Consider the following 19,339-nt stretch of genomic DNA (forward strand, 5'->3'; position numbering starts at 1 on the left):
TACACCCCATTGCTCCTCCCCACTTCAAAAGGAAGGAAAAGGCAAGCCACAGCACTCCGCAGGGGAGGGAGTGAAACAGAGGTGTTCAAGACATCTGCCCTCAGAAAGCCTCCCTCCAGTTCACGCAGGGGCGCTTAGCAGAGAACAGATCAACTCACCCCAGCAGTGAGCAGCCAACGGTTCCCCCATTCCACCAGGATGGAGAATCAGCAGCACAGTCCCAAAAAGGAGCCTGAGATTGAGCTTTTTGTGAAGGTGAGTTCCCCGAGGCGCGTTTGCTCATTAGCTGCTGCCTACGGGCTTATCCCAGGCGGGCAGGCTGTAGCCTGTCTTTGCCCAAGGCATCATTAATTGCCAGCTGGTTTCAGGCGGTGGAAGTTTGTGAGAGTCTTCCAGAGTCTGGAGAAGAGTGCCAAACTGAGGGTTGTTTGCCATGAAAATGGGCTAATCTGCCTGAATTCACCCGCCTGTTCCCAGAGCCTGGGCACGCAGGATGCCCGGAGCCCGGCAGCAAGGGTGCCAGGGACACTTTGGCTTGGGCAGAGGCAGGGTGTTGTGCCCACTCCGCTCCCCCTGGGGAGCCTGGCGGCATCCAGCCCTGGATGCTGCGGTAGCTTTCGTGGGGTCACCTCCCTCTGGGGAGCCGTGCTGCTGGCAGCGGTCGTAATGAAGGAGCGGGGCAGGCGCACGTGTGCCTCTTGAAACCCAGATAAGACAAGTCTCAGCCCAGGAAAAGCAAGCAGGAGTGCCGTAATGAAACGGAGCAGCTACTTCAGTTTTTCCTTTGAGCAGGAGTTGTGAAACAGACCCTGGAAGGCTTTGGGAGCCTGTGCGAGTGCCCGCGTGTGGGCGGATGGGGAGGGATGGGACAGCTTCTTAGGTCAGCCCTAGGGGATTATTCGCTGGAAATGTTTTTTCCTCTGTTAAGCAACTTTTCAGATACTTCCTCTGGAACATTTCAACACTCCTGTTCCAAACATTCGCAGCGAACATGCAGGGAATAGAAAGAGAGGAGCCAGGGCTGACAGCCGAACTCCGCACAAGCGTGTATGCGAGTGGCGGTGGCAGAGAGGCCCCGGGACAGGACGTGGCCCCAGGCACGCTGTTGTGTTGCAGGCGAGTGGGGGAAGAGCGATGCCACTGTGTGCCACCATGTCACAGTGCGAAGGGCAGTTCTCCAAGCAGCTTTTTAACTTCTGGGCAGCAAACCACTGTGAGCTGTGCAGCCTTCACTCCCCTGCTACCGAGACAGCTTGGGGTCTGAAAGGACCACGGCATCTGCCCAAAAGAGCTGGTTTCACTGGTACAGGCGCCTGCCATCCCCCACCAGTGCTGGGTGCGGGTCCGCGTTGGCACTGCACCCTAGGGCCTTGCTCGCAGAGGGATGTAGCTGGAATTAAATGTTTGTCAGAAAAGATTATCTGTGCCTTAGCAGGAGAAAGTCTCTCCCATTCCCTTGCTGAAGCTGTGGCCACAAGGATAGTTGCCAGATGCTGAGCTTCGCAAGGTTGAATCTAGGCAAGTGTATTTTCTTTGTGAATGTAACGCAGGTCTCAAATTCTCTGCTTACAGACTACTTTCCCCCCCAGGGTGTCTGGGGCAAAAAGGAAAATGATACACAAAGTTACTGTAATGGCTGCAGAAGGCTTAAGGGGGTTTCATGGGGAAGAGAAACAGAAAACAAAGCAGCAGCTTAGCAGGACTTCCCCTAAATCTTAATTTAGCTCTGAAAACCCCCTCTGACAAGTTAACAGACAAATTGATGCCGTGTCTCATTCTCCTACTCTTCAGGACACAGATTTACTGAAATCATGTCAGATCCAGAAGGGGTTGAGCAAACAGGCACCCCACTGTGCTATGAGGTGTCACGGGCACCCCACACATCTCCCAGGCTGCAATCTGTCCCCTGAGACGCCACTGCTGGTGTCCATGGTGACAGCCACAAATCACGGCGTTCCTGGGATGGGTGCTGCCGGCGAGCCAGTGCTCATGTGAACACTCTGGCTTCAAGCATGCACCAGCGCGCAACACCTTCCTGGGACCTGGCAGAGCTTTCAGCAAATGCTAAATTAACTTGGCAGCTCCCTACATTGCCTTTGGATCTGGGGGTGGCAGTTCCCAAGAGCCGATTAATAATTTCTCATACTCCCCCCCTCGTCATCTTCAAACGCTGGGAAGGGCCCGGGGTATTGCTTGCTGGCGTAATCGCTGCCCGGCTGCTGTGGCAGGCCGTGTGCGGGCACGTCCCACTGGAGAAAGCCCCGCACCGGTGAAGTCAGTCGCACGCATGCTTTCCCCAGGGAGCACGATCCAGCCATCCCACGTGGCGGCAGTCCTCGGGGTGGCAGGCAGGCGAGCATCTCCCTGCCTGGTGCCATCGGGAGGAGGGTCTGTCCCTTATGCTTAGTCCCGTGAGGAGTTTAGCCAAACCCAAGACTGCTTTCCGATTTTCTTGGTAGCCATAGGAATTGTGGGCAGGCCATGGAGGACTGGGTGGGTGTTGAGCGGATCTAGACAGTGTCAGCAGTGCTCCAGACACACTTGTCGCCTCCCTCCTCCCACCATGTTTCATGCTGTTTCACCGAGGAAGGAAACACGGGGGCTTCTAAGCAACTTTGGGTGTTTAACATCTTGTGCTATGATGCCTGAAAAGGTGCAGAGTTATCGCTAAAAGCGTGTACCTCCCTGGAAAAACTGTGCTGGCCCAAGCCTCCCCCTCTGTCCCACTCATCTGCCCACCTCTAGCCCACTGGTAGCCTTTACTACAGAGACCAGCGCAGACCCCAAAAGACCAAAATCCCCCATCCCATGCCAGCTACACCTCCACAGCCAGGCATTCAGCAACCCTCAGTGGCATCACTTCTGTACCCGGCTGTGGATCCAGAGGCGTATGCCCAGCTGCATCCCATAAAGCAGCCCCACACTGGCTTGCCCAGGGGGAGGGGGTTTGGAAACCCAGGACAGAGCTGTTTTTTTCCCATCATTGTGCTGTGATGGTTCTGCACTTCCATCCTCCCAGGGAAGGACTGGAGGGCTTGAAAGGACACCAGTGAGGAAAGTCAGCCCGGGATTGCTGCAGGCTCTGCCTTCCCCCAGCCTGGGGTGCCAGGCTGCAGCAGGGGAAGAGGTGCTCTCTGCAGAAGGAAGCAGAGAGCAGAGACTTCCCCTCCTTGCAGCTTGGGCTTTGCTTAGAAAGGAAAGCACATGGCTGCAAGTTTCTCCAAACCTCTTTCCTCTGAGCTCCCTAGTTCCTGAAGGTGGCTGGGCGAGCAGTGTGCTCCAGGGCCATGGCGTGGTGTCACTGCTCTCTGGGCTTGCCCGGGCCAAGACTTTGCCTCTGGGCAGTGCCCAAGCACTGGCGGAACTGCCCCCATTTCCCTCCGATAAAGATTTGGCTCTGAGCATCCTAGAATGAGCCCGGCTTAATTTTTTTTTTGCAGGGGCTATCCTGATTTTCCTTTCTTTCTGATCTAAAATCACCCACCTTTCTGTTTTTAAAAGACAAGTGGGAAAAACACCCTGAGCTGTTCAGAGGTTGGAGTTACAAGGCAATTGTGGAGAGGCCTGAGACGGGCCAGCACAGCCAGCCTGGGTCGGAGCAGCGCCGTCCCTGCTGAGGGACACCCAGTCCGCTCCTGCTGCCCTGTCCACCACTGCCATTCCCCCATGTGCCTTGCACAACTCCACCTGACACAGGGCCACTCGTTGCGTTGGCTCAGCACAGCAGCTCCGGTGCGGTTGACAAGACAATCTGCAATTAAGCCCTCTCACTCACCAGCCTCGTACCGATGGAGGAAAGCGAGGGGGAGCACAACCAGCCCGCTCCCCTCTTCTGCCACCCTGTGCGGCTCTGCCCCCAGTGAGGGACGTCTCAGGGGAACAAGAAGAAAGTGTGAAATTCATGGTCCACTTAGCAGTTGGTCCTCATGCAGGGCAGCCACAAAAGCACCTTCTGAACTGTTGGTCTTGGAGATGCTTCAAAAGACAGTGCTAGTTTGGACTTGTAACTGCCATGGATGATGGACTGGGGAAGGGCAGTAGAGATACCCATTGGTATGAGAGCAGGTCAGCCCTTGTGGCTATTTTCTGATTATCTCCCCTCCAGCTCCCCTGCAGGACATTTGATACACCATTTTATCCGTTACAACTCAATTCTCATTTGTCAGAAGCTGACACAGGAAGCAGATCAGTGATTTATGACCTTTGTGCCAAACTGGCTCCTGGGCAGAAACCACCCAGGAACAACTCTGGTGGACTCACAGCTCCCGCTGCACAGCCCAGTGCCCTGGCTTGGTGGCAAGAGGGCCCACGCTTTCAGAGAGCTTTTCTGAGGGCTCTGGCGTGCTGCAGTCGGAGCAAGTGATGCGAGGAAGAGCCAGCAAACATCCATAGGCCCTGGGGCACACTGGGATCAGGGCTCTAAGTGTTGTCAGTGACCCTGGTATGCCGTTCAGACTGCATCTTCATAGATTTTCTTTTTCTAATTAACAATCAGCAAGTAGCATCAACAGGCCAAATTCCCTTCTGTGATGGGTCTTAAAAGACAGGAGGAAAAGGGCACAGGTGGATGTGCTGAATGCATACCCTCAGGCTGGGCTTTACCTGCTGGTCTAACTAGCACATACCCCATTCCTCCCCTTCTTCCTAGCTCCATTTCTATAGACAGTTCGCTCTGGTGACAGCCAGCCCCAATGCCATACGTGTGCAGAGGAGGGATGGCTCTTCAGCCCCTGCAGGGCCTTACACACCGGTGAAAACATGCTGATGCTCAGGACTCTCACATGATACCCTCACTTCAGGGTTTATCCCATAGGAAATTTGAGCAAAGGAACATACCGTTTTTTTCTCATGAGCATGATTTCATGACAAATGAGAATGAGAAATAGTCGTTAGAAAGCATTTGCATTGTTTTGAAAGGATGGCTGCTTTTGGCCTAGTTGAAAAGCAAACCATAACCTCCACCTGACCACTTTGAGTGTTAGTGTTTTCTTGTTTTGATTTAGTCTACCGCCTTCTTTAGAGTGAGTTTTAGGCCAGTGTATCTCTCCCGAAGGAGCTGAGTGTTCTAGTGTCTAAAGGTTTCCAGGGATGTTATTCTTGCCTGCAGCTACTTGACTTCTTTCAATTCCACTAGATCCTCCAAAATCTTATCATCTTCCTGCTTCGCCTCTGAACTTCTGCTTTCCTGCCACTTTTCTGGACAGTCAGAAATCAAAGGTTATCAAGAAGCCATGGGCCACAAGCCATTCCCTCTGCAGTTCATTTGCTGCATGTCCCATGCCAGGAGATGTACCAAACACATGCCACTCTGTGGGAACAGCATCCCTCCACAAAGGAGCTGAGCGACCTGTGCTGATCCTCTCTGCAGTACTGGAGCTGCCACACAAGCTGGAGGGCTACTGCGCAGATGCAGCTGGGAAATTAGTTTATTCTCTTAAACAAACTGCGTTTCCTGTGAGCCATTTTTCCTTTCGTCTCATGGTGCAGTTCCCTGCTCTGAGCAGCATCTGAGCCAGTCTTCATGTGCTTAGGAGGACCTGCCTGGTTCCTCTAGAGCAATTTCCTCATAAGGAGCTTCAGTGCTTTTTACAAAGACTATTGATATTTTCAGCTACTACTTAGCAAGGAAATTGGCCTGCAAATGGCTTCACTCCATCTACCTCTGCTTTCCCTTGGGATTACTGAATTGGCATCAGATGGCCAAAACCCTGAGGGAACCCTAATGGGACTCAGACAGGTTGTCCAAGCTCCCTGCTCTCCAGTGTCCTCAGTGCTGTTTGACTTCATCCTGGAGTTTAAAATACCCTGCAGAAAAACAGGTCACAGAACAGCCTCCTGAGATAATGTGCTTGGATTGCTGAAACATCATGGCCCTGTTGACACAGAGTGACTGAAGGGCACTGTGTGCAGAAGATTGAAACTTCAGAAATGGACATGTGGCTCCCTTTCCCATTGATATTAGGTGGGATGGTGAGTGCAGATTCACCTCCACATGGGCAAGGGTGGACTTCTGACTAGGAGCTGGTGCAGCTGCCGACACTTTGCCAATCTGGTAGCAGGGCAAGAGCACAGTTCCCATCTGGTAGATGAAGCTGGAAGCCGTGCAGTTCCCAGGCCATGCTCCCGCAGCCCTTCTCCTCACAGAGGTGAAGGAAGCTGTTTGTGCGGCTTTTGGCCATCCTCAGCCTGGGGAATTTATGTTTGGGCTCTTTAAACACAAAAGAAAAAGAGTCGGACGCTAACAGCACACAAAAACAAACCACTCTTCCTGGCAAGCATGAGCACATTTCCCTTTGTGTCCACCCTCTTGAATCTGGACTTCCAGCCAAATAGGCCCTCCCTTCCTCTCCCATCTATTATCAATCACCCTCCACCTCCTTCCCCCAGCATCCTCCTCCTCCTCCCTGCTTTATCTCACATCGCCGGGAAAGATCCGACCTCGGCCATCCTGAGGACAGTCTCCAGCATTTTCCAGTAGCAGCAGGACCATGGCTCAAGAAGGCAGGCTGCTACAGCTGAGGCCTCCCAACACAACTGTCAGCTGCAGCTCCAAAACAGGGCCCGCCTGGGATCAATTTGCAGGGCAGAGCTACTTTAATGGGCTACCTGAAGGGCACACTGACTTGGGCTAGGGCTCAGGCCATGCCCTCTGGATGCCTTTCTCCTGAGCTCAGCTCCAGCAGTTCTCCAACTCCAGACAGCCCAGCTTTCTGGGCTGGGGCTTTGCAAAGACAGAGCCCAGTCAAGAGGGTTTGGCCCCTTTGCCCTGGTGTTCTGCATTCACGAACCTGACACATGCATTCAGGACACAGCAGCCAGGCCCAAAGGCACATGTTAGATGGAAGGTAGGTAGACAGACAGATAGATAGATAGATAAAGATGGACCCTTTAATAAAATCTCTGCTGTCACAAGACTCCGTGCCAGCACCCCAAATCTCAAAGTCTGCTTAAGTCTTGTCTGAAAACAAAAGGGGGAGGAGAGGTCCTGCAGATCTGGATGGAAGACTGTGGGGTACTGCAGTGGTATAGAGCTGCCTTCTCTGAGGGACTGTTCAGTGCACCCCGGGAGTGCCCTAGGTATGGGGCCTGGATGTTGGGTTAAATCCCTGTTTTTTCTGCTTTCCCTACAGGCTGGTCTGGATGGAGAAAACATTGGAAATTGCCCCTTTTGTCAGCGCCTCTTCATGGTGCTGTGGCTCAAAGGAGTCAAGTTCAATGTGACCACAGTGGACATGACCAGGTGAGACAAGACCACAACACAGCTTTGTCCCACCAGAACCTGTATGGTGAGACAGCCCATGGCTCAGCTCTCCTCTGTCAGTGCTTTCCTCCCTCCCAAAAGCACCGCTGCCAGCATGGGCTGCCCTGGCCCTGCACCTTGCCCCACACTGGAGCGTCACTGTAAGAGGGAGAGCAGTCACAATTCCTGCCTCACGTTCCCCTGCCTGCGCAATAACCGCACTGCTCAGATGCATGGGATGGGCCACCACAGAGCTCTATCCACATGCAAGTGCACACAAGGACAACAGCTACCTGCCCTGCTGGATTTGCGTGCAAGAGCATGTAGACGGGGATAATCCTGGCCCTGTGCCCTCCCACGTGCCCATCCAGGTCTCGTTCATTGCTCCAGGGAAACTGGCTGGTGCAGAAAGTCTGCAGGCATTGAGTCCACTTATTTTCTTTGTTCCAGGAAACCCGAAGAGCTAAAAGATTTAGCACCAGGCACCAACCCACCCTTCTTGCTGTTCAACAAGGAGCTGAAAACAGACTTCATTAAGATTGAGGAGTTCCTGGAGCAGACCCTTGGCCCACCCACGTAATTATAACTTATGCCTTCCCCCTTCCAGGGCCTGGAGGGCACTTAGTAGCATTGAGTAGTGTTTGGCAGACGGGAAAAACAAGGCAGGGTGGTGGGAGGTGCCTGGAAACCAGCACGGGGGTGCCAGCTCTTGGCCCATCTGACGTCTGGCCACACTCCTGCACCCTCGTGGGACCTTGCCCTGCAGGACCAGGGCTTGCAATGCTGAGGAGCTGTGTGTCTTCCCTGCGGTAGGTTAGGCTGCAAGGAAGCAGGGCAGCCTGGGAGAGAAAACAATGGGAGGAAGTGTATTGTCTGGTGCCTCCATGCAGGCAGAAGGGGAAGGAGCAGGGGAGTGGGGGGATGTTGCTTGCAGGTGTGCAGGCTAAGAGCCCCAGGGAGGTCGTGCTGTTGGTTTTGCAGCCATCAACAGCAGCTGGTGTCAAAGAGTACATGGGAGTGTGAGACCCCTTTTGCCTGCTTTTATCTGCTGCATTCAGCTTAGTCAAAGAAAACACCTCTGCTTGAATGTGGGAGTGCAGCTGGCCCAGAGGGTTGCTGGGGAGGGAATAGTCTCTCTGAGCTGAACAGAAGAGCTGCAGTCCTGCTGCTGAGTGTGAAATGGAGCTTTCAAATACATCTTTCACTCAGTTCCTCAGACATGTCTGCCCTTGCAGTGCACTCTGGGACACCTCAGCAACCAAAAACCCTTCCCTGAGGAAGTCATGTGAGTTTCTGGCTTCTCCAGGCCCCTCTTGTTCCGGCATGCATCCTCCAGGCTGAGCCAGAGCTGCTGTGAGCGACCCCAGTCTGCAAGCAGAAGCCTGCTCTGGGGCTCTCTAACCCTAATCTGGAGTTACTGCAGTATGATTTTCCTATAACAAACACCCAAGAATAGGTTACAGCTCCTAGGGAGGCAACTGCAATCACTTAAAGGTTCACAATACACCCACATCTGGCTGAGCTGCACCTGCAACCACCAGTACCAATGCCAGGAACCACAGTTCTGGAGATGATGCAGCTGATTATCATTAAGGACCATGCATCTCTGAGTCTGTCCTTGTCTGTGCTGACAGAAGCATCTCTTTAAAGGTATCCGCACTTGAGCCCCAAATACAAGGAGTCCTTCGATGTTGGTAGTGACATCTTTGCCAAGTTCTCAGCATACATCAAGAATCCACGCAAGGAAGCAAATATCAGTAAGAAACTTCGGCTGGGGGTGCAGGGTCCCCTATGTCTGTGAACAGCTCGTGGTTGTGGCTGGGGGGAGCCATGCTGCTGAGGCAGGCTCCCAGCGTACACCAGCCCTCAGAGGAAGGGCCTCGTGGGGAAGAGGGCTGTCAATCTACCTTGCTGGGGGAGCAGTACTTTTGTTGGAAAGCATCTTGTTTGCTGAGAGGTAAATCCTGCTACCAGGCTGGGGTTCCTGCTGCCTCGGGTGTGTTGTAAAGCCGCCATGGCAAGCGGAAGAGCAGGCAGGAAGGATGGAGGCAGTCCTGATGTTCCCTCTGCACTCCTTGGGGCCAATGACCCCGACAAATGCAGAGCTGTGTGCAGACGCTAGCCAGAAGCCAGGACTCCTGGCAGCCTGCCCTGCTGCGGAAAGCACATCCTGGAGGTCAAGCCCCAGGGGGATGCTGCTGTGCTGGTCCCAGCTTTTGGCTCCAGTTAGCAGAGCAGAGGCCCATCAGGTCTAATAATCTGGAACACGACCAGCGCTTAGATGCATGTCACCCTACAGCCCTGCTCCCAGAGTTTGTGTTGTGCATTCTCTGCCGCCTGGCAGAAGAGGCCCTGGCAAGGGTCCAGCTCTGTGTACTGCTGGCTTGGCCCAGAGGACTTCATGCCCATACACAAAGAGGCTCAGCAACTTGGTCAGAAGGTCTGGTACAGTTCTGAGCCTGGGGCTGTGCTGGGAGCTTAGGGGGACCACTGGAACTGGGTGTTGCAGGCTGACCGAGTGTTTTCCTGCCCACCCAGATTTCGAGAAGGCTTTGCTGCGGGAGTTTCATCGCCTGGATCTCTACCTGAACACCCCTCTCCCTGAGGAGATTGATCAGGACAGCATGGAGGATGTCACTGTCTCCAAGAGAAAATTCCTGGATGGAGACCACCTGACACTAGCTGACTGCAACCTCCTGCCCAAACTGCACATCATCAAGGTAATAGCACTGGCTGCACTCCCAGGACCGAAACAGAGGGCACCCACCCCAGGAGGTGGTGATGGGACAGGATAAAGGGCCTGGGGGTGGTGATGTGAGCAGGGGCCCTGGGGCCCCCCTTTGGCTGCCCCCAAGCTGGGAAGCAAATCTTTCTCAAGTCTCAGCCTCCCTCTCTCCCCTCTGTTACCTGCCCCCTCCACTCTAGATCGCAGCCAAGAAGTACCGTGACTTTGAGATACCAGCAGACATGACGGGTGTCTGGCGCTACCTGCACAACGCCTATGCCTGCGATGAGTTCAGCCATACATGCCCAGCGGATGAAGAGATAGAGCGCACCTATGCCAGCGTTGCCAAGAAGATGACCTAGTGCGGCTGCTGGAAGCATGCCGGCAGCACTGCCTCTGTCCAGACCCCCTATGTCTCCGTAGTCCTGACACAACCACACCCCGGCTGAGAGAGGAACTGGAGGGGGGTTTATGGCATTAGCCACTGCCTTTTGGAAACAATGCCTTGCTTCACAGCCATTGCTGTTCCCCCCTCCTCTGTTGGCTGGCTGCAGCCCTGATATGCCATCAGCATGCATATGGACTGGTCACTACCTGGCTGCAGTTGCAACTACTTCCCCATCCCCCAAAGACAGATTTCCTTCTGGCATTGCCAGTATGGCCTGGAACCACCATCATAGGAAAATCTGAGCACTAGCCTTTTGTATTGGCACCTTGGTGGAATAGATGAGATCTCCCAGACAGTCTTGCCAGCTACTGCCATATCATCCACTGCTGGAACTGCAGGAGCACCTTGTGCCCTGCTCTGCCTGGCCCTGGTCTCTACGGCTGCCACTCAAACTGCCAGCCCCACACAGGCACAGCAGTCCTGTACACTTAGGAGAAAGCAACCAGGTGTCCAGGGATACCAACACATCGCAAATTCATGGGAGTTGTAGCTGTTTGAATTCGCCCAGTCATTCTTCTGTAGAATCTGTAGCTGGTGTCTCTTCCACCAAGGCATCCATGTCAGCTCTGAAAACACCTAGAGGTTCTGCACTCGGTAGTTTATTGCAGTGATTAGCTACTCTTACTGCTGAAGGCAAAGAATTGCAACATGCATCTAATTCTCATTTGGATGTAGGGACATGTCAATGCTGGGGATGATGCTTGGCACGAGAGTGCCAGAGGTTGGGAAAGAGGTGCATGGGGGCCTCTGTAGAGGGCTCAGGGCAGAGGGATCTGCTGAGTGTGTTGGGATCTCCTTGCAGACCAGCCTGGTGCAGTCATGGCTCTACTGGTGTCAGAGCATTCCTCCTGAGCGTACCAGAAGAAGTGAAAGCACCTAGATCCACATGCAGCTGGCTGTAAAGTCCCACCTAGCTCCTGTGAGCTAAGAAACCTGTCTCTGACTCACCTAACGCCATGGAAGATGCAGCCACGTGCAAATCCAACTCCACCACCACATCCCCAGTTCCCACCAAAACTGAAGGTGTCTGATTTGGAGAGGTATAGGGTAGGACATTCATGTGGGTTCCACACCCCAGGACTAGTCAGCCTGAGAGAGCAGGCAAAAACTGGTTTGCAAAGCATTGTTTTTGTAGGACATACCTGGGCAGGTTTGGTGCCAGCCCACTGTCCTTGGCTCTTTTTTTCTCCCTTCCCATCCAGCATCTTTGATGCAAGAGGTATCAAAGTCACTCATCATGGCCATAACTTCCCATCCTTCCCTGTCACATACCTCCAGCTCCCCAGGGCTCCTGCCAGCATGAATTCAGCCAGCTCTCCCCAGACTTTTGCCAGTGGGCAAAAAATACTGTAATATGGGTGTAACGGGCTCTGCGGAGACACAGAGATGGCAGAAAAACCCTCCAGATCTCACTACCGCTTCCCTCTTTGCACTAAAATATGTGTCCTTGCAAGCCTGCTTCTGATAGTGCTGGGTTTGGGGACTGGTTTTGTTATTAATGGGTTTTGGTTTATTTGTTTGTTTTTTAACTAAGAACAGCAATAAACTTTATTTTAATAGTGCTTGTTTGTGTGTTGTCTGCACACAGGCCAAGACTGCAGAGCGTGGAGGCAGCCTCAGTGGTTAGAGAGAAGGAGGGGTCTTCCCCATGGTGAAAACCCTTTTGGGGTTTAACATAGGTGAAGCCATAACCCACAGTCTCCACCAGCCTGGCACTGCTGAATGACCAGGCTGCACGTGGCCATGAGGGCCCTGCAGCACCTCTGCCCTGCTTGCAGGAGAGACATTCCCTTCCTGGGGTGCTCACGTGCTTCGCCATGATCTACCCACATCCTGCGCACAGCAGCGGGAAGAAACAGGGCCCTGTGCGATGTGGAGATGGAGCAACCACGGGATGGAGCAAGCCAGGACACAGTGCTCAGCTGCAAGACATTTATTCAGTGAAATGACAGCACTTTGCCTTTCTACACAGTGCCATTTCCTGCACTTGCCTGCAAGTGCATTTCCTGCACAGTGCCATTTTCCTGCTGGTGGCCTGCAAGCCCCTGGAAGGGTGTGAGAGCAGCTCTGCCTTGCTGTGGCTGCAATTTGCCCCACTGATCACCTGATGTGCAGGGTGACAGCCATGTGGCTGTGGGGAGCATCCTGTCCTGGGCCCTGGACCCTCATGGGACGTTTCGCCTTCCCTGTGACACCCCTGCTCTGCTGCAGATCCTCTCCTTTTTCCACCAAGAGGAAACGGAGACCTTTCAATGCTCTGTGGAAACTGGAGCAGACCGTGGTGTGGTGGCCAGGCAGGGTCACATGCAGAGGGGCCAGCTGGCAGCTGTTTGGGTAGAGGTGTCATGGAGCAGGCTGGCAGCCAGGCGGCAGGCAGGGGTCCTCTTGTGTCCCTCATTTGGTGACACAGTATTTCCAGAAGCAAGCTGGAAGGGAAAGGAAAAGGCACCTTTGCGAGGGGCTGCAGCACTGCTTAGCTACAGCAGAAAAGTTTAAATGAAGAGAGACGTCCCTCTCTTTTCCTGGACTCCTCTTCAGCCCTGCAGTCAGTTCTAAGAGCACAGCCCAGGAGCTGGGTGGCTCTGCCTTAGTCCACACAATGAGTACCCTCCACCCCAGGCCATGGGCACCCTCATCCCCTGAGATGGGCACCCTCCACCACACGCCTGGCCCCCAGTCACTGTGTAGCCTTTGCAGGTCAGCTATGCAGAGCACTTTCTGGTGTGGTAAGATGAGAGCAGCCCTCTGTAGCATGGTGACCTCATGCGGCTGGACCCCAGGACCCACTGGGAGCCAGCACTCACCTCGCTTGTTGGGCTGTTGAGGGGCCTGGTTTGCCTGGGCAAATCCCTGGTTCTGGAGCTCACTCACTGCCACTATCTTCCGGAGAACTGCCTTGAGGTCTTCCACCTGCCATGGCAGAGGGTCACACCAGCCCCATCACACGTGTGCAGTGCACACCCAGTGAAACCAGCCCCCAAAGCCCCTCCCCTCGCTGTCACACTGAGGAGGGAAGCAGTGTGGGCACCAACACTGGCCTCTGAGAAAAGACAGCCTCCAATTTGCAGGTCTATAGGGACAGCGTTTTCTGGGACCTTGGGGGGGGGGCTGGCTCACAGGACTCGCCTACCCAGCAGTGTACCCCTTGACCACTCTCCCCAAAGCCAGGGCAGCATCCCCTACTCACCAGGCGGTCAGGAACATCTTCCTGGAGAGTGTTTTTATTTCCTGAAAAAAACAGATACGTATGAAAAGCCACGAGCAGGCAGGGGCTGTGAGTCCGGCATGATGGACAGGAACCAAGAAAACATGTCTCAGGAGAAGGAGAGAGGAAGAGTGGACGTGGCACCAGCATCTACTTCTCTCCATGCTCCCTGGGGCCACCTATCCTGTAGCACTCCTTCATCCTGCATGTAGGCCTCCTCCTCCTCGAGAGCATCCCAGTGACTATCTCTGTCCACACATGCCCCCACTCTAGCCCTCTCTCCTGGTCCAGCTGGTCCTGAGTCCCAGGACTCAGCTTGGCCCTGACCCACTTTCCAGACACATCTCATTCCTTCCCTCAGTGCAGGCAGGGCTGAATTGAGGTTCCCGGATGGCTGCAGCCCTGCCAAAGGCTTGCTGTCAGTCACAAAGCTAATTGAACTATCCTCCAGGTTAAAATCTGTCAGCATAAGGTTTGGATTGAAGGAGGAGACAGTGACAAGGACAAAGCAGCTCCTTTGGGGTGTGCCTGCTCCTTGGGCAGTGGGACAGAGAGCCTGAACACAGCATTGACTATGGTTCCCAAGAATTAAAGGTAGGTTGTTTGAGGAAGACTGGGGATCTTTGTCTCCTCATCTGGCAAAGGAATGCTGGCCTAGGCTGGGAGTCAAAATGCCAGCCTGTGAGACAGCTGGGAGCAAGGCTCCTTCTCAGCACGGGAGAATGAATTACTCTGTGTTGCCTTCAGCATGACCACAATGGGCGAGTGAGGAAGGGTCACCATTAGCTGCTGGGCTCCCATTATCACAAAAGAGCCTTCTGAAGGCACCTCAACCTTGGAGGATGGCTGGCAGCATTCCCCAGTGGCCTTGCTTAGCCAGGCTTCTGCACTGGCAGGTCTGGGAAGGTTAAATCCAGACTCTGTTTATCCCAACAGCATGTCAGATAAATGCAAGCACAAATCCTGCCCAGCTGAGTTTGTCTCACAGCCTGTCTGTCTTGCTTTGAGGAAAGGAGAATCTAAGTCAGCACAGGAAGAAATGTTAGGTGCATGTTGAAAACTAAGGCAGCAAGCCCCCTGTTGTCTAGCTATGCTTAATTAGAAACCACCGAGTGTGTCTGGTGCTTTCCAACATCTTCCCCTTTGACCCGTTGCTCTTCCAGTGTCTGCTGAGCCCATGCACAACCCCACAGGAGGCTCCCACTGATCTCTGCAGGATCAGGGGCTCTGGGAACTGAGGAATCCTAAGAACTTGGCTGTGGACATATTTTCCTTGCCTCAGACATACAGCCAAGTTACTGCAGTTTCGGAAGTCCCCATGAGTCAGCCAAGTGACATGAAGAACCCATGTGCATGCTCGTTTCCCAGAAACGCTGGGCAACATGCCTCAGCTGGGGCCCGCTTGTGTGGGCTATGCAAGGTTCCACGGTTGCAACCTCATGGCAGGATCAGAGCATGAGTACAAGCAGTTACCAGTTTCTGCTGCCTTGCAGAAGTCCCTGAGATATAGGGCTAAACTCACGCTTTCTTTTAGAGCTCAGGCTCCCTATCAAAATGACCTCTTCTCCCACATCAGGAAGCCCACTGTGTCCAAACAAGTGTTTACTCACTGGTCAGCACTAGCACATACAGACCAGGGCCATAGATACCCCTTTTGAAAAGAGTTCCCCCAGGTGTACCTTTGGATGCAAATGGTGTCATCAGCCCCAAAGTCTAGCAGACACGGGCTCTGCTACCTGTAGTCCCCTTGGGGCACTGGCCTGCTTTAAGTGACCACATAGCAGGGCACCAAGCGGCGGTAGAGCCTCCAGCACACTGTGCACGCATCCAGCATTGGGATGCCAAGTCTCACAGTGACTGTGAACGGAGCTTGCCCAAGCCCAAAGGTTACTTAGCGTTCACGCCTTGCTCTGCGCATGAGCTGTGATTCCCTCACCTCCACAGCGGGAGTCAGAAGGATAGCCAGTCTACAGGGTTGTTTTGTCTGTACACCCCAGACTGGCTAACTCCCAGGGTAATTCCATCTCTCATCCCAGAATACCTGAACACATCACCCAAACTCTGCTGTCTGCAGATCACAACAGCCAAAGCAGTCCCTCAGGAATGGGCTAGTCTTCTGCTCAACCTGATCACCCTAGGGATCTAACTGCTTAACTCTACTGGATGTACAATGCTCCACACAATACTGGGGAAACCCCTTCCCATGCCAGAAGACCTTTCTGCCCAAAGAGAAAAGGAGGAAGTTGCACTACTGTGCATGTCTGGAGCAGCCAAACCCACATGAAACGTTAGATATGGGCCAAATGATTTGAGCCAGCAGTCTGTCAGCCATAAAGTGGTGCACAAGGAAAAAAACCTCACCTGGGTTACATGCACAAACATGCAAGTTAGTTGCCCTTACCTTGGATGCCATTGCTTTCAGGGTAGACAGGATAAGCATTAATGCAGCAAGCCTCCAACAGTACTGCCAAGGTGACTACCAACATCTGGGAAGGCATCCTCTCTCCGCCAAACGGTGACCGATTGCCCAGGAGCCTGTAAGTGATGGAGTGTGAAGAGGCTCTCTTTTATGTCCTCCAGCCTCATTCAACTCTCTGTAATCAATATGCTATTATCAGGTGTGTTGTCTTGTCTTCTGGGTTGGCTATTCATCGTAATGACAAGAGACAATTGGCACTGCTCTCTCCCCAGTTTGATCTTCACTCGGTCATGCTTGACAAGGAGCTTTGAAAAATGCTTGTCTGGGATTTCAAAGAACGCCACTGTTTACCATGGCATTGCTGTGCTGGGGGAGGAATGGCTAAGGAAGGCTGTACAGGCTGACCATACCCCTGGTAGGGTTTGGCCAAGGCTGAACAGGGATCAGAAGATGGGGGACGACATTTGGACAAAGCATACAGAGCCACACTTCCTTTTCACACCACATTGCTTCCCAAGGGTCACCATACATCTTCCACCATTTTCCCTTCTGATGGCAGAAACAGGGCAGTGATGAAGCCGTCCCCACAAGGGCATCTCGAGCTGATGTGCACCAGGTGCCCCATTCTCTAATGACAGGATCAGGTAAGGCATAATGCCCCTCCTCAGCAGACAGCAGCAGCTGGAGCTTCCTTGCTAAGATGATAGTATTTGGCCTTGCTGGTGTTGAGAGGAGCCTGTCTCCTTCTCTCATAAGCTGTCAGTAAAATTCCCCCTTCCAGAGGAGGACAAAACCCACACAGTGTCTGAGTTATGGCCGTCCCAGTCCATCCCTTCAGGCTGGGAATGTCCAGGCCAGTAAGTCACTGCACATTGAAGGTACTCTTGCTGGCTTTCACAAAAACACGCACATTGTGCAATTCAGAGCCAGTGCTGGAGTCTGGACATTTTCAGCTTAGAGTTAAATACATTATTTTTCCCTCTTGAGAAAACACAGCTGGTGATGGGAGGACTTGCAGCCTATGTCCCAGTGCCACACCTCTTAGAGACAGGGCCTGAAAAATGCTTTTCCTGAGACAATAATACAGACATGGTCTACACTTCTTAAAAGCTGTAGGTGCAGAGACAGACCCTCATGCATTCACTATAGGGACTTGAAGAGGATGCATTGGCAGGGACTTGACTTTTTTCTTGCATTCAGATTTCTCCAGTTCCCATTTGATTCTCTATTTTACTGACAAACTTCACTTTCAAACTACCATAATATCAGCATACTCTAATTGTAAGTAATTTATTTAAATTACTTTGCCTAAGAGGCTTAATTTAAAGAAATCCAGCTGAAACTGGTCACCTTTGTGACCTCAGATAGGCCATCTTTGCTGTGATAGCATCTCTCACCCTCACTCATAGTGTCACACTTCTTGAGAGTAGTATGGGAGAGTTTGACAGACACAAGAAGTTTAAGCTCCCAGGAGCTACAAATCAACCTTCAGTCTTACTCATGGAGGAGAGGAGATAGAAAGCTTCATTTGGTGCCCTTTCCTACCCCCACAAATGCTGGGGTTCATGCAGGCTGGACAGTGCCTGCTTCAGCAGTGCCATGAGGAAAGTCCCTTTGAAATCTTGGTGGGAGATCCACATTTCTCCATCTCATGTGTCCTTTGCTTTCATGGGGAAGGACGCTGCTGAACCTTTGCTGAGGAAGACTGTACAGCATGCTTGAGGGCCCAAACAGCTATTTTGTTGCTGACAATGACTCTGCTGACCATGAAAAGCCAACAGTGTCTGCAGTCCCAGGTACAGACTCTCATTTTTCATGAAGCAGCTTGAAGGCACATTAATAAGAGCCACTACTTCTGTCTGCACATCTCTGTATGTCAGGCACAGATCAGAGTTTTAGATGGATGGGGCAAAACAGTCATTCATCCTGACTGAGTACACAAGTAAGCTGGGATCTTTCTCCTGACAAAATCCATATCTAGGCTGTTTTTCATCTGTTCCCATTCCCTGAATGTCAGGTTTCATGCAGTACAATGAAAAAGCCTTGAAGCAGGTTCATCAGTTCTGCTGTCAGGACGTGGCAAAGGGACATAGGCAGAGAGTATGAACCAGAGAGGGTCATCATAGAGAGAAGGCAGCAGAAGCCAGACTGGGATGTTAGCTCAGTGCAACAGGGACCACATTTGTCATCGCAGAAGCATCTCAGCCCAGAAGGCTTTTTGGGGACCATAGCCTTTCTTTGCAGGCCAGTTACACTCCATTTTACACCAGTTAGGCTGTGCCTGAACCTACATGACCCAAGCACACCTTTCTGGAGGCTCTGCTCGGGTTAGGATTCCCAAAAGGGATGCAGACTGTGACTGATGGCACTGGCAGGAGTCCAGGGAGCCCAGGACAGCACTTGACACATGGCAAATCAAGAGGACAGGACAGCACTGTGTGCTGGAGGTTCATCACTGCTATGTCAGGGAAGCACCAGGTAGGTTGCAGCAGAGGCATCGCGTTGTGCCTCAGTTTCCTCAGCTGATGTCAGGGCTACCATTTGATTTCTATGCAGGTTTACAGAGAGGCTTTCTTGGCTTCACCTTGATACAGCAGGGAGAAGGCACTATTTGTATGGTTTGTGTGGGAGAGCCAAGGCACTACCAGGGCCTTGCCCACAATCTGAGCTATCATCTTGACTGTATTAAGGATAAATACAAACATTATTGTTTTTATAAACAGTGAGGCAATATGAGTTACTGAAAATTAGCTCCTGAAACACTTTTCAGTGAGGGACTTTGCTAACTGGTGTTATGGACATCAGTAACTGGCAGGATGGTACACATGGTAGATGATTACTTTCCAGCCCACTGGAGGGAGGACAGCTGGGCCTCACCGCTGGGCACAAACAGCCCAGGAAGTTCCTGCAGACCATTGGTGATTACTTTTTGACACACGTGGTGGAGGAGCCAATGAGGAGAGGTGTGCTGCTGGACCTTGTACTAACAAAGAAGGGCTGGCTGGAGATGTGAAGGTTGGGGGGCAACCTTGGCTGCAGTGACCATGAGATGGTGGAGTTCCAGATCCTGCGAGGAGCAAGGAGGACAGTAAGTAGGATTGCAACCCTGGACTTCAGGAGAGCAAAATTTGGCCTCTTCAGGGACCTGCTTGGAGGAATCCCATGGCTTAGGGCCCTAGAAGGAAGTGGGGTCCAAGAGAGGTGGTTAATATTCGAGCATCACTTCCTCCAAACTCAAGATTAGTGCATTCCTATGAGTAAGAAGTCAAGCAAAGGAGGCAGGAGACCTGAAAGGATGAGCA

General features: G+C 52.6%; 1 protein-coding gene across 1 annotated transcript; it reads left to right on the forward strand.

The window, feature by feature from the left end:
- CLIC2 (chloride intracellular channel 2) lies at positions 1-11,975 on the forward strand. Its single transcript, XM_026107807.2, has 6 exons — positions 1-255; positions 7,131-7,240; positions 7,691-7,816; positions 8,891-8,997; positions 9,779-9,960; positions 10,166-11,975. The coding sequence occupies exons 1-6, from the start codon at positions 199-201 to the stop codon at positions 10,325-10,327; spliced, it is 744 nt and encodes a 247-aa protein (XP_025963592.1). The 5' UTR covers positions 1-198; the 3' UTR covers positions 10,328-11,975.
- The last annotated feature ends 7,364 nt before the right edge of the window (positions 11,976-19,339 follow it).

Source organism: Dromaius novaehollandiae, chromosome 11, assembly GCF_036370855.1.
Source record: "Dromaius novaehollandiae isolate bDroNov1 chromosome 11, bDroNov1.hap1, whole genome shotgun sequence".
Lineage (NCBI taxonomy): Eukaryota > Metazoa > Chordata > Aves > Casuariiformes > Dromaiidae > Dromaius > Dromaius novaehollandiae.

Bases quoted from the DNA above. Each gene is read 5' to 3' on its own strand.
- CLIC2 (XM_026107807.2), top strand. From the start codon at position 199: ATGGAGAATCAGCAGCACAGTCCCAAAAAGGAGCCTGAGATTGAGCTT. The intron at 256-7,130 runs GTGAGTTCCCCG...CTTTCCCTACAG, and splicing joins AGATTGAGCTTTTTGTGAAG to GCTGGTCTGGATGGAGAAAA. The intron at 9,961-10,165 runs GTAATAGCACTG...CCTCCACTCTAG, and splicing joins CCAAACTGCACATCATCAAG to ATCGCAGCCAAGAAGTACCG.